The sequence below is a fragment of the Haliotis cracherodii genome, unplaced genomic scaffold, assembly GCF_022045235.1.
Source record: "Haliotis cracherodii isolate W230 unplaced genomic scaffold, xgHalCrac1.p SCAF_4, whole genome shotgun sequence".
Taxonomy (NCBI): Eukaryota; Metazoa; Mollusca; class Gastropoda; order Lepetellida; family Haliotidae; genus Haliotis; species Haliotis cracherodii.
This window is the reverse complement of record NW_027266297.1, coordinates 39379332-39395082: the sequence shown is the minus strand read 5'-3', so window position 1 is coordinate 39395082 and position 15751 is coordinate 39379332. Positions and strand designations below refer to the sequence as shown.

The 15751-nt window shown below is 42.0% G+C and overlaps 1 protein-coding gene across 1 annotated transcript in view; it reads left to right on the top strand.

Annotated features, from left to right (window-relative positions):
* Nucleotides 1-15751, top strand: part of LOC139479226 (receptor-type tyrosine-protein phosphatase kappa-like) — a 112086-nt gene that overhangs the window by 92487 nt on the left and 3848 nt on the right. The window contains exons 11-14 of the mRNA XM_071262082.1: nucleotides 6112-6191; nucleotides 9228-9359; nucleotides 10537-10659; nucleotides 14633-14808. Coding sequence (XP_071118183.1) covers nucleotides 6112-6191; nucleotides 9228-9359; nucleotides 10537-10659; nucleotides 14633-14808 — 511 coding nt within the window. The remainder of the gene's footprint in view (nucleotides 1-6111; nucleotides 6192-9227; nucleotides 9360-10536; nucleotides 10660-14632; nucleotides 14809-15751) is intronic.

The following is a 15751-nucleotide window of genomic DNA, read 5'->3' as shown; positions in this document are numbered from 1 at the left end:
ACCCCCCCTCACAGGCATGCCTTTCAACAAAATAATAAACATCTATGAACTACAAACAGCCCTTAATAACAAAAATACAGCCCCAGCCACAGGCCCAGATAATATCAGTTACACTATTTTAAATCACCTTCCTCTTAAAATTCAAAAACTCCTTCTTCAACTATTCAACCAAATTTGGACTTCTGGCTCCCTCCCACACTCTTGGAAAACAGCCCTAGTGGTACTGGTTCTCAAACCAGGCAAGCCCCCCAAAGACTCGGATTCCTATCGCCCTATTTCATTAACCTCCCACATCTGCAAAATAATGGAATCCATCATAAACAACAGACTAAAATTCCAAATTACATCCCAGAATCTACTCAAAGAGGACCAGAGCGGTTTTATGTCTAATCGACAAACTTTAGACCACATTTTACATTTAGAACATGATATTAAGACAGCACTCGCCCAAAGACAATATACTGTGGCCATTTTCATCGACTTTAGTAAAGCATTTGACATGGTTTGGCATCATGGCCTAATCCAAAAACTTAAAGCAAAAGCCATAGATGGTAGAATTTTAAACTTCATACACTCCTTCCTAACAGACAGAAATATCACAGTTAAAACCAACAACACTCTATCTGACCCACATACTTTAGACAACGACACCCCACAGGGTAGTATAATCTCCCCAACACTATTCAACTTTATGATAGACGACATTTTCCCACCTAAAACTAAAAATATCACCACTGCAAAATTTGCTGATGACATTTCTTTCTGGACGTCGTCTACATCTCTAAATCAAATCCAAAACAGAATTCAACCTCTTCTGAAACATATAGAACTCTGGGCTACCCAGTGGGGATTCCAAATTAACACTAATAAAACCATCGGCTTACTCTTCAAAAACAGATACAAGCCAAATTATACACCCAAACTCACCCTTAATGATCAAAACATCTTATTCAAAAAGGAAGCTAAATTTCTGGGTATTACCTTTGACCAGCACCTAACATGGGCCCCCCATATTCATAACTTGGTCACATCTTGTCAAAAAGACCTAAATTTAATGAGAGCCATCAGCGGCACTGATTGGGGCGCTGACAAACAAACATTACTTAATATATACAAATCATTAATTCAATCTAAGATTGACTATGCCGCTCCCGTCCTCAATTCCATATCAGACACACTAAATAATAAACTAAACTCCATTCAGTATAAAGCCCTTAAAATAGCCCTGGGTACCAGAACCGGTACAGCCCTCAACACCCTCCAGCTTCTATCAGGAACAACATCTATCCAACTCCGGCGTAATCAAACCATCCTTAACTACTGGGCTGGGGCCCAACAAAACCCCATCCTAAAACAAATTACTACAAAATACAACAATCTCAGACCTGCAACCCTTAAAAAATTCAAAAACAATCATACACTAGCCCCCTATCTTACACATCTATACAAACTTATTAAAATCCATATACTAGAAAACATCAAACACTTAGACCCCCCAAACATATTCATAAATGACAAACCCCCCCCTGAAACAGACCTTTAACTCCATAAAACATTCACTTCACACCCTGACCCCAAAAATCTAGACAAAAAAGAAATCTCCATCAACTATATTAACCAAAATTGGCCCAACCACACCCATATTTACACCGATGCATCTCAGACAAATAACGACATAACATGATTAGGCATACAAATTACTCAACCTTCACCAATCACTACAAATTTTCATTATACTAACTACACACATACCACCACAGCAGAACTACTGGCAATACAATGTGCACTACATTACATTAAAATATCCACTGATTCAAACTTCCTTATTATCTCAGACTCATTAAGCGCATTAACTCAAATCTCCAATAAAAAATCTAAATCAAGGCAAGATATAATAAACAACATCATAGACATCCACACAAAACTCCTAGAAACCAACAAAACAATAACTCTACTATGGGCACCTGCACACACTGGCATAACAGGCAACCAATTAGCAGACACAGCAGCAAAACTAGCCACCACCCAAACATCACCAAGTATTAACTTCACAACCAGTAAGGCCGAGATTAAATCACTAATCAAAAGAAATACTATATCTCAAAATTTCAAATCAAATATTCAAAACTGTAAGTCAATATTGACAAAATCTCTCTTCAATAAGCCAGTCATAAAGTGTCGGAACTTCACAAAATCTATTTTAGCAGATAAAATCATAAATAGAATACTAAGCGGCCAAACTAACCTACACGAAACACTCCACAAACAAAACAGACACCCACACCCAAACTGCACCCACTGTAACACACCTGAAACCCTAGATCACATATTCAACTTCTGTCCACAATATAAACAACAACAAACACAACTATACAACTCTCTTCCCCCACAGCTCAAAAACAACATTCAACTACTACTTGACCCATTTAACCATACCGCTAAATTCTCCCATATAGCTACATTTCTTAAAACTACAAACCTAATAAGCAAACTTTAGAAAAATCCCAACAAATTACAGTTTAACTACTATACTATAACCTTTACTTTTACAATCTCGGATCGGGATCCAAATTCTCAGCGCGTACTGACTTCTCCGACGTCCGCGCCCCAAAATTTCTATAGCGGATTGTCCTCAACGACTTCCGCGCACTGAACCCTAGCGCGGATCGTCTACTCCGACGTCCGCGCTCCAAAACCCACACTATATCACACGCATCAACTTCGCCGATATCCATACTATAACAATAACGTCCGTTAACCCAGCCACCTACCCAAGCTCAGCCTACACGCTCACGGCCAATACTCACCCCCCCTCCCCTGACTCCCTACCCCAGCCAGTAAGCCCAAACTTTTTATAATAGGTTTCTCACCCCCCCACCGACCTTTTTTTTTTTTAACTTTTTTTAGTTCTCATTTATTACTTAGCATATCAGCTTAACTGATTATATACTATTCTAAATCTCTACACTAATTATCTCCCTTAGACTAGGTTTCTTACAGTACTATATCTCTACTGCTACATCTTCTCACCCTTCACACTCCTTTACTATATTTCTTTCTTCTTTACTCCCCCTTATTTACATTTTTTTGGGCCAGCCGATTACTTATGTATTCCCCACTATTATTTATTATTGTTAACCCGTCTAGCCCCGACTGCGAAATAGCCAACGGCTGAAGCGGTCGTAAAATCTCCATAATCTCTCTCTCACCATGGTCGACTGGTATGTCAACAAGAAAGCATGGATGACTTCATTAATATTCAAAGCCTGGCTACTGATCTTGGATTGGCAAATCCGATTGGAGCAACGCCACGTGGTATTGCTGTTGGACAACGCCCCATTCCATGCTACTGTCGACATAACTAATGTGAAATGTCACTTTTTGCCACCAAACACCACAGCGCACAATCAGCCACTAGATGCCGGGATCATGAAGAATTTCAAGCTTTATTATAAGAAACAGCAAATGAAATTACACCTCGACAATGTTGATGCTGAAGAACCACAAGCCCTATACATCAAGCAAGCAGGGGACTTTGAGAAATGTGCCTTCAAAATGATAGAAACAGAAAACACTGACAGACTATTTTAAGTAAATGAAGCAAGTTGTTAAGACAGTAGCACTTGCATTTACAAGAGGAAACGTGTGTCATTGATGTGATAAATTCAGTGAGTAATGTCTCTATTGTTATGTATAAATGGGAAAATTATTATTATTTTTCCACAGTCATTAATTATAAATTAAGGAATGAATGAATAAACAACATAACAATATTGATATTTCGTTTTTAATGATTTTATTACAAGGTACACACGGTTATTATCTATCGTGAAGACGTCCGATTTTCGATCACAAATCACTTAATTTCGTTAATCCGACATACTCGTTAATCCGACACAATCATGTGCAACCAACGATGTCGGATTAACGAGACTTGACTGTATCTACATCTAGAAAGGTATTGGAAAGGACAGTTTCTTCCTGCCTTGCACTTGCATGACCTATAGGCAACTATGTGCTACTATGGGTACAACTACTCATGCATAGTTGACAGCGAATAGGACTTCTATGGAAAAACGGAAGGTTTAGTTATCGTGTGATTATGGACAAGATTCAGGATTATGGCAAAGATGTAATAGAGGTAGTATTCTTAGAATGATTACAAATGATAACCATTGTTTTGATATTCAAACCATAAATGCAGATAATGATAACTAACCTTTGTTTCATAAATGAATATGCTTTCATGGTGAGTTTAGTAATACCAAAACTATGAGAATCCCTTTTAAGACCAAGGAGTATTCCTCTTTAAGTGTTAAAGACACTGGGAACCATATCAGTGAGACTCATAAATGATGATTTCTGCCAAGAATGATGTACAAAAAGTAAATTCATCACAGATTTTTAACAAAATGACAATATAAACTATATTATCATACCTCCATGTCAGAATGATGAGATCTGATTGGTTCACATGATCTTCATAAAATATTTTGTATCCCGCCTTGGAGGGAAATAAATTTCTCAGTGGGAGAATAAATCCCTTATACCCCACCATGGAGAAAACAGGCAGCATATGGATTTATTTTCAGATAAATCCCTTATACCCTACTTCGAAGCAAAAAGCTGCATGCTTTTTCTGAGTCAGTGATAGTCACATGACATAGCAAATTAACCTTAGCTGTATCAAATAGCTGTTTTCTCTCAATTTTGATGAATTTGTTTTTATTCTTTTACAATGTCATGTTCAGATATGTCGGTAAGATAAATTTGTTGTAGCAGGATCACAAGGGGTACATGGGGTTTTATGTGTCCCTCGTTAGGTTTTATACCATAGTATAAAACCTAACCAGGGACGCATAAAACCGCATAAAACCCTATGTACCTCTTGTGATCCTGCTACAAATTATTGTTTGTGAGTAGCACAGCAGTATTCCCTGTGTTAGTCACTTTCCATGTAATCTAGTTCTATGATATCATCTACCAGGGGTAAATTATTTATGATAAGTGGTAAATGCTCTTGAAGAAATTGAATTTAATGAATGATAAGTGCTTTCGTCCTAAACCTGTTAACATGAATCCCATCACGCCTAGCCTCCATATTACAGTGTGTCATTAGTGAGTGAATATGCTTTTACCTACTTTTAGCAATATTCCAACAATATCAGGGCGGGGGACATCAGAAATGGGCTTCACACATTGACTCATGAATTGAACCTGAGTCTTTGGGATGACTTGTCTACCCCACTGCTCCAATACAGTAGAAAAGGAGAGATTACACAACAACAGCCTTCCTTTTTCATTTTTGTTCATAAAGACAGTCAAATTATATCATTTAGAATATAGATATGTATCTTAATCATATCAATATGGACCAGGAAACATCCTAGAGGTAGTCAATGAGCAGCCATTTCACAAACGACTTGAGGCCCGTGAAGATCCAGGGTAGAATAGGTCTTCAGCGACCCATGCTTGCCGTAATAGTCGACAATGCATTGTTGTATTTTTATTAAAATTTGTGCATTCAAACCTCTCATGTTACTGCTGACTCATTTATCACTGCATACATACGTCCCGTGAAGATCTTGGGTACAAAAGGTCTTCTGTCACCTATGCTTGCCGTAAAAGGCGACTATGCTTGTCAAAAGAGGCGACTAACAGGATCGGGTGGTTAGGCTCGCTGACTTGGTTGATGTATGTCATCGATCCCAATTGCGTAGGTCAATGCTCATGATGTCAATCACTGGATTGTGTGGTCCAGACTCGATTATTTACAGACTGCTGTCATATAGCTGGAATATTGCTGAGTGTGGCGTTAAACAACAAACAAACAAACAAACAAACAAACAAACAAACGACTTGAATACACACTTGTATAACAAAAGCACTGGAAACTACAATGGCTCTTCCGTACATTGTGCATTGTGAGGTATGTTTATCCAAGATATTGTACTACTGATGTATGCAGAAAAATCCATTGCCTTCCAGACTCTTTGTCGGGTTTGATGACCATGAACAGGCTGAGGACACTGGCAGCTTCCAGTGTTCAGATTTAGAACATCTTGAATGTGTTGCCATGAGTTATTGGAATGTTTCTCACTCTCTCTTCAGCTGAGCGAGCCCGACCCTACCTGATGACAAATGACTCGGGAGACAGTGGCACAGACTTCATCAATGCAGTGTATGTTGATGTAAGTAATACATGAAAACAACTGTCAGTAAGTTCTTATGTATTTTGTTGTGATCTTAAATTTCTCTTTTCTTAAGTGAGTGAGTGAGTGAGAGAGAGAGAGAGAGAGAAAGAGAGAGAGAGAGAGAGAGAGAGTGAGTGAGTGAGTGAGTGAGTGGGGTTAAAAGCCAGTTCTTATGTATTTTGTTGTGATCTTAAATTTCTCTTTTCTTGAGTGAGTGAGTGAGTGAGTGAGTGAGTTGGGTTAAAAGCCACTTTTAATTGTCGCCCAGTTGTATCATGGAATGTCTACTTAATGTGAAAGGAAAGCCCAAAGTGATACAGGTCTCCGATGTATAATACTTTGGTGAAACATACGACTGGCAAGCCGAGAAACATAATTAGGGGAAACCGGGATTCGAAACCCCAATCATAGGCTTCTGGCATGCCCAAGGGATGCAACACTGTACAGCGAATTGCGACACCTTAGACGACTGGGCCACCTGTGACATGGATGTTAAATTGGGTTAAGGAAAAACCCAAAAGACTCTCTAAGGAATTTAGTTGTTTTAACTCGATATTTTAATACTCATAACATTCTTATTATGATGTCATCCCCCATGATGGATGTGCAGCAGGGTGAATGGTAGGGAACGGTTGAGTTTGTGACTTTCCTTGGATCCCAATATGATTAAACCAGCAACTACCTTGGTCTGTCGTGGAGGCTTTTGTTGGGGTGATCAGCCCATAAAGCTTGTTATTTATTTTATATGGTTATATTCTTCGTCATAGTTCTTCTTTTTTTGTCGGTTATAGATAAACTCCCCAACAACATATCCACTCAGAAACACTGGCAGATAGACCCACTGTGAAACATCAGTTGCTAAATTTCCCTATGACATATCTCCTCTGAAACATTGACTGATAAACTCCCCAATAACATATCTCCTCTGAAACATTGACTGATAAACTCCCCAATAACATATCTCCTCTGAAACAGTGACTAATACACTTTCCAATAACATATCCTATCTGAAACATTAACTAATACACTTTCCAATAACATATCCTGTCCGAAACATTGACTAATAAACTTTCCAATGACATATCCCCTCTGAAACATTGACTGATAAACTTTCCAATGACATATCCCCTCTGAAACATTGACTAATACACTTTCCAATGACATATCTCCTCTGAAACATTGACTAATACACTTTCCAATAATATATCCTGTCTGAAACTGACTAATAAACTTTCCAATGACATATCCCCTCTGAAACATTGACTAATAAACTTTCCAATGACATATCCTGTCTGAAACATTTTCGGGACAACTTCCCAATAACATTTTGAGGTTTCTGCAAGATGTATAGTATATAGTGAGATAAATAGGACATTATTAATAAATCACTCAAACATTAGTAGCTGAAATATGTAAACACACATTGTACACCATATTTATGACTTGTTTTAATCAATATTGGTATAATATATCTATTTGCACAGGAGAAACGTGGGCGGTTTAAAAACAGAATTTGTAATTAGCGCTTCATATCCCAATTGACTTCCCATTGTTTGACTGCAACATTCTTCCCTCTCATACACATTTGTATGCCCCTACTCCATCTTGCTGAATATAGTGTCTCAGAGGTGTGTAGGTAATGTGCGTATTGTACAGGGTAATGTCCAACACAAGTCTTTGTGAGTTTCTGACAATGAGATTGCTAGGATGTGGCCTGCTTACAAGAATGAATATTAAAGTGTTCATAGAAACTTGTACAAATACAGCCGTTGGGGAGGTATGATTATTTGACTTGAATTTCTTTCTGAAATGTTCTGTTGGAAGGAAATTAAAAATTGATTACATTCCTGTCCCAGGTTAACGCTCATTGGATTCCCATAACTGATTCAATGTAACTTTCGTGTTGATCACACAAACATACTGCTGTATACAAATGAGACACGTTACTGAGGATAATTAAGTCTGGAGCAATGTCTAAACCGTAAATAACTTTCATGTTGCCACATACTGTTTTCAATTACTGACAAAACACATTCTCCATGATGTTTGGTGAAGATCACAGGTGTGTGTATCAGCAGGTAAGGTTGTCCATGACATGCCCCGATGTGTTTCAGCAAGACCCATCATGCATCTCATGGTACATTCCTGTGAAGCAAGACATTGATCTGGATCTCGCTCCAGCCTTACAACTCCATAGTGTAAAAATAGGCTGCCTCTGTACCTCTATGTATTATGGGCAGGAGAGATGGGGTGGGAAAGATATTTTGAGATATTTGGCGGCTGAACCCCCCATTTTATGTAGACCCCCCCCCCCCCCCCCAAATGCATGTAATGTTTAACATGACACCACCACTCCTACAATACAATAAATGACCTGTCCCCAACTAATGTTTGAATTTTTAAGTTATTTATTTGAAAAAATGACACTGTCCTTTTGTTCAATAACCCAACACCCAACCCCCTCACCCCTGACAACCATAGTTGCCTGTTACAGCAAGCATGGGTGACTGAAGACCTTTTGTACCCAAGATCTTCACGGGACGTATGTATGCAGTGATAAATGAGTCAGCAGTAACATGAGAGGTTTGAATGCACAAATTTTAATCAAAATACAACAATGCATATTTCATGCTTTGTTTATTTGTTTGTTGTTTTTTGTTTAACTCCGCAGTCAGGAATATTCCAGGTATTTGCCGCCAGCCTGTAAATGATCAAGTCCAGTGATTGAGATTACCTTATGGTCAGCTAAGTCTCTGAGTGTGACCACCTGATCTGTTTGGTCAGTACTAACCCTGAATCCCCTTTGGTAGTCATGCTGTTGTAGTGAGTGAGTGAGTATGGTTTTACGCTGCTTTTAGCAATATTTCAGCAATATCACGACGGGAGACACCAGAAATGGGCTTCACGCATTGTACCCATGTGGGGATTCGAACCCGGGTCTTCGGCGTGACGAGCGAACGCTTTAACCACTTGGCTTCCCGACCAACCCTCATGCTGTTGTACATGAAGTAAGTGTGATGTGTTGTGTTCCAGGGCTACAGTCAGGAGAACACCTACCTCTGTACACAGTGGCCCAAGAAGAACACCGTGAACGACATCTGGAGGTTGTTGTATGACTACAAGATCAACACACTCGTCATCCTCAACGATGTCAAGTTCTCTAGGGTGAGTCTCCACACTCCAGCCCCCGTCTGAGCTGCTGTTACTGTATTCCCACGTCCATTCATCAGATAGTATCTGATTTTCCATAAGTCACTACTGGGGTGATCGTCTGATTAGAAAAGTCAGTCAGTGTGAGCTGTTGGGTTTACAACACATCCTAGATTGGCTACAAATCATAAGCTATTTTTAAAATATACATACCAATCTCTTCTTTAATCTCTATCATATTTATACTCTATTTCATTGAAAGTGAAATTTGAATTAGCAAAATGGGAATGAAAACCGCTGTGTTTTCATGGAGGCTGCCATCTTGTTTTCCAAAACCCAAAACAGTTTCTGTTTGCAAGAGGTATCCCACATTGGACATCCGTAGCACCCAGTAGTAGTGTGTGAGTGAGTGAGTATGGTTTTACGCCGCTTTTAGCAATATTCCATCAATATCACGGCGGGGGACACCAGAAATGGGCTTCACACATTGTACCCATGTCGGGAATCGAACCCGGGTCTTCGGCGTGCTTTAACCACTAGGCTTCCCGACTGCCCCCAACCAGTAGTAACATATACATAACCTGATATTAAACAAGGAAGGGATGAGTGGATGCAGTAACCATGGTAACTGCACCTACTGTTGTCTAAACATTGAAGGGACCAGGAGCGTCCTTGTTCTCTCCATCTTGGTCCTCGGAATCCATCCCCAGCACCTTGGTTGTCATGGGAACTGATTAATTGAGGATGCCAAAGTGTGACCAATGAAACAATGTATCAACTGTCAAGTGCCACAAGGGAGGTACCGGTAATTCCACCTGTGACTGAGACTGAGAGATTATTGGTAAAGACCTCCACCACTGAAGCTTTTAATCTTTATAGCTAAGTTCCCGATCTTCAGTCTGAACCATCTTAAAAACACTATAAGATGAGTTTGTACAAGTAGAATCATATTAGGTTATGGAATTTGTAAAGTTGATTGTAAGGGCCTGATGGTGATTGTGACTGAAGTTGCTTTGTGCAAGTGGGGCCCAGTTGACACTGTTCATCCCTAGTAACCAATGACATGCTTTTCCCTCATCCTATCATTTGCCTGGCCAGACTCAATACTATTGTAGGATAGGTGCAGCAAATATTCAGTGCATTTATTGTTATCATTATCTGAGTCAAGTTGTGGTTTATTGTCTCCATGCAGTCATATCCTCGGTTCTGGCCCAAGCAACTGGAGGATGAGAGTAAATATGGCCCAATAGCTGTCAAGTACCTGGGATGTGGGCGGTACACACAGATTGTCATCAGAGCTTTCTCTATTCGCAAGGTATGTACACTCACATCACAATGGAAGATACAAGGTTACTAAAGCTTTTCAGTTGAGATGATTCCATGCATGTATGTGCTCTGAGGCAGATCTGGAGAGGGTGCAGGGTGCGTACTGTCCCTTTTGTTTGAAGCAGATCTGGAGAGGGGTCCAGGGTGCGTACTGCCATTTTGTTTGAAGCAGATCTGGAGAGGGGTGCAGGGTGCGTACTGCCCCTTTTGTTTGAAGCAGATCTGGAGAGGGTGCAAGGTGCGTACTGCCTCTTTTGTTTGAAGCAGATCTGGAGAGCGGTGCAGGGTGCGTACTGCCTCTTTTATTTGAAGCAGATCTGGAGAGGTGCAGGGTGCATACTGCCTCTTTTGTTTGAAGCAGATCTGGAGAGGGTGCAGGGTGCGTACTGCCCCTTTTGTTTGAAGCAGATGTGGAGAGGGTGCAGGGTGCGTACTGCCCCTTTTGTTTGAAGCAGATCTGGAGAGGGGTGCAGGGTGCGTACTGCCCCTTTTGTTTGAAGCAGATCTGGAGAGGGGTGCAGGGTGCGTACTTCCCCTTTTGTTTGAAGCAGATCTGGAGAGGGGTCCAGGGTGCGTACTGCCCCTTTTGTTTGAAGCAGATCTGGAGAGGGTGCAGGGTGCGTACTGCCTCTTTTGTTTGAAGCAGATCTGGAGAGCGGTGCAGGATGCATACTGCCCCTTTTATTTGAAGCAAATATGGAGAGGGGTGCAGGGTAATTTGAAGGAGAGGGTGCAGGGTGCGTACTGCCTCTTTTATTTGAAGCAGATCTGGAGAGGTGCAGGGTGCATACTGCCTCTTTTGTTTGAAGCAGATCTGGAGAGGGTGCAGGGTGCGTACTGCCCTTTTGTTTGAAACAGATCTGGAGAGGGTGCAGGGTGCGTACTGCCCCTTTTGTTTGAAGCAGATCTGGAGAGGGTGCAGGGTGCGTACTGCCCCTTTTGTTTGAAGCAGATGTGGAGAGGGTGCAGGGTGCATACTGCCCCTTTTGTTTGAAGCAGATCTGGACAGGGGTGCAGGGTGCGTACTGCCCCTTTTGTTTGAAGCAGATCTGGAGAGGGGTGCAGGGTGCGTACTGCCCCTTTTGTTTGAAGCAGATCTGGAGAGGGGTCCAGGGTGCGTACTGCCCCTTTTGTTTGAAGCAGATCTGGAGAGGGTGCAGGGTGCATACTGCCTCTTTTGTTTGAAGCAGATCTGGAGAGCGGTGCAGGGTGCATACTGCCCCTTTTATTTGAAGCAAATCTGGAGATGGGTGCAGGGTAATTTGAAGGAGAGGGTGCAGGGTGCGTACTGCCTCTTTTATTTGAAGCAGATCTGGAGAGGTGCAGGGTGCGTACTGCCTCTTTTGTTTGAAGCAGATCTGGAGAGGGTGCAGGGTGCGTACTGCCCCTTTTGTTTGAAGCAGATGTGGAGAGGGTGCAGGGTGCGTACTGCCTCTTTTGTTTGAAGCAGATCTGGAGAGCGTGCAGGGTGTGTACTGCCCCTTTTATTTGATGCAGATCTGGAGAGGGGTGCAGGGTAATTTGAAGGAGAGGGGTGCAGGGTGCGTACTGCCTCTTTTATTTGAAGCAGATCTGGAGAGGTGCAGGGTGCATACTGCCTCTTTTGTTTGAAGCAGATCTGGAGAGGGTGCAGGGTGCGTACTGCCCCTTTTGTTTGAAGCAGATGTGGAGAGGGTGCAGGGTGCGTACTGCCTCTTTTGTTTGAAGCAGATCTGGAGAGCGTGCAGGGTGTGTACTGCCCCTTTTATTTGATGCAGATCTGGAGAGGGTGCAGGGTGCATACTGCCCCTTTTATTTGAAGCTGATCTGGAGAGGGGTGCAGGATGCATACTGCCTCTTTTGTTTGAAGCAGATCTGGAGAGGGTGCAGGGTGTGTACTGCCTCTTTTTTTTAAGCAGATCTGGAGAGGGTACAGGGTGCATACTGCCCCTTTTGTTTGGAGCAGATCTGGAGAGGGGTGCAGGGTGCATACTGCCTCTTTTATTTGAAGCAGATCTGGAGAGGGTGCAGGGTGCATACTGCCCCTTTTATTTGAAGCTGATCTGGAGAGGGTGCAGGATGCATACTGCCTCTTTTGTTTGAAGCAGATCTGGAGAGGGTGCAGTGTGCGTACTGCCCCTTTTATTTGAAGCAGATCTGGAGAGGGTGCGTACTGCCCCTTTTATTCGAAGCAGATCTGGAGAGGGTGCATACTGCCCCTTTTATTTGAAGCAGATCTGGAGAGGGTACAGGGTACATACTGCCCCTTTTATTTGAAGCAGATGTGGAGAGGGTGCAGGGTGCATACTGCCTCTTTTATTTGAAGCAGATCTGGAGAGGGTACAGGGTACATACTGCCCCTTTTGTTTGAAGCAGAACTGGAGAGGGGTGCAGGGTGCATACTGCCTCTTTTATTTGAAGCAGATCTGGAGAGGGTGCAGGGTGCGTACTGCCCCTTTTATTTGAAGCAGATCTGGAGAGGGTGCAGGGTGCATACTGCCCCTTTTGTTTGAAGCAGATCTGGAGAGGGGTGCAGGGTGCGTACTGCCCCTTTTGTTTGAAGCAGATCTGGACAGGGGTGCAGGATGCATACTGCCTCTTTTGTTTGATGCAGATCTGGAGAGGGTGCAGGGTACATACTGCCTCTTTTTTTTTAAGCAGATCTGGAGAGGGTGCAGGGTGCGTACTGCCTCTTTTATTTGAAGCAGATCTGGAGAGGGTGCAGGGTGCATACTGCCCCTTTTGTTTGAAGCAGATCTGGAGAGGGGTGCAGGATGCATACTGCCTCTTTTGTTTGATGCAGATCTGGAGAGGGTGCAGGGTGCGTACTGCCCCTTTTGTTTGAAGCAGATCTGGAGAGGGTGCAGGGTGCGTACTGCCCCTTTTGTTTGAAACAGATCTGGAGAGGGTGCAGGGTGCGTACTGCCCCTTTTGTTTGAAGCAGATCTGGAGAGGGGTGCAGGGTGCGTACTGCCCCTTTTGTTTGAAGCAGATCTGGAGAGGGGTGCAGGGTGCATACTGCCCCTTTTGTTTGAAGCAGATCTGGAGAGGGTGCAGGGTGTGCACTGCCCCTTTTGTTTGAAGCAGATCTGGAGAGGGGTGCAGGGTGCATACTGCCCCTTTTGTTTGAAGCAGATCTGGAGAGGGGTGCAGGGTGCGTACTGCCCCTTTTGTTTGAAGCAGATCTGGAGAGGGGTGCAGGGTGAGCACTGTCCATTTTGTTTGAAGCATGACAAAGCATACCAAAAATAAACATATTACGACCACCAGAGGACACAAATATTGAATGCTCCCCTCCTTTTCCATCTCTATCCCTATGAGGATTTGGTGTTAGAATTGATGCCCACCAACCCATGATGGTCATAATAGGCAACCAAATGCTTGGTTGGTCAGACTCAGTTACTTGGTTGATTGTGTGTCATCGTACCCCAACAGTGTGGAATGTTCTTCAGAATATCAATCACTGGATTGTTTGGTCCATTTACAGGCCGCTGTTATATAGGTGGAACTCTTGAAGAACCCGGTTAGAATAGGTCTTCAGCAACCCATGCTTGCCTAATAAGCTGACTATGCTTGTCGTAAGAGGCGACTAACGGGATCGTGTGGTCAGGCTCACTGACGTGGTTGATGCATGTCATTGTATCCCACTTGCGGGGATTGATGATCATGATATCAGTCACTTGATTGTCTTGTCCAGACTCGAGTAATGCAGACCGCTGTCATATAGCTGGAATATTGTGAAGTGAAGCATTAAACAACCAACAAAGAAACAAACATTATATAGCTGGAATATAACTAAGTGTTGTGTTAAACAACAAACAAACGAAAAGCTTATCAGAGCATGATGCTGAGCAAGATGAAGATTGAGTGGCAACAACGGCCCAGGGATGGAAGACCACTGTAGCAAATCATCCTTAATCAAAGGGGACTTTGATCAATGTGTGTGTATTTTTCACAGTTTAAGTTATATTTGTGATTGACAGAGCACAAGTAAAGCGCCCTCTAGTGACGACATGGTGGTGAAGATGTTCCAGATTACTGGCAGCAGCAGCCGATCCCACATCCATGTGTCGGCCAAGTCCCTCACATACGTCATGCACTGTGCTGACCAGTGGCAGAGGAGGACCAACCCCCTGAACCCCATCTGTGTCATGTCCAAGTAGGTCCAAGAAGAATTGTTTTGAAAGTTTGAAAATTCTGTATATGATTAATTGAAGAGTTTAAATTGTGTTATAAATGGACAATACCTATACTGAGTGAAAGATATAAGGGGCTGACAATAACATACCCTGAAGGCAGCCTGAGAGTTTTCACATTGCAGTGACTGACACATTGGATACTAACATTTCACTGTTAATCACGTGACACAGTTACTGTTAGTCACATGATAAAGACCCTGTAAATTGCTTGATATAGTTCCTGTAAATTATTTTATAAGGACCCTGTAAATTGCTGTATAAAGCTCCTGTAAATTGCTTGATAAAGTCCCTGTAATTGCTTGATAGAGCCCCTGTGAATTGCTTGATAAAGCCCCAGTAAATTGCTTGATAAAGCCCCTGTAATTGCTTGATAAAACCCCTGTCAATTGTTTGATAAAGTCTCTGTAATTGCTTGATAAAGCCCCTGTAAATTGCTTGATTAGGCCCCTGTAAATTGCTTGATAAAGCCCCTGTAAATTGCTTGATAAAGCCCCTGTAAATTGCTTGATAAAGCCCCTGTAAATTACTTGATAAAGCTCCTGTAAATTGCTTGATAAAGTCCCTGTAAATTGCTGTATGAAGACCCTGTAAATTGCTTGATAAAGCTCATGGAAATTGAATGATAAAGCCCCTGTTTTGCCTGTTTTTGTATGAGTGTTCATGTCATACTATGTTTTCGACAGGGGTGTCTAAATTCCAGCATCTAAAATAAATACCGTAATTTAGGCACGAGTGTCGTAAACATAGTATGACATGAACATCAATATAATGTTCTATATATTACCGAAGAAGATGCCAACATACAGAGACAATTTTTAGCGTTTACCTATAGGATAGCAAGTCACAACAAAAGCAGAACCACAATTTCACGAATGACGTCAACAATCTTCAGCTATGACCTCT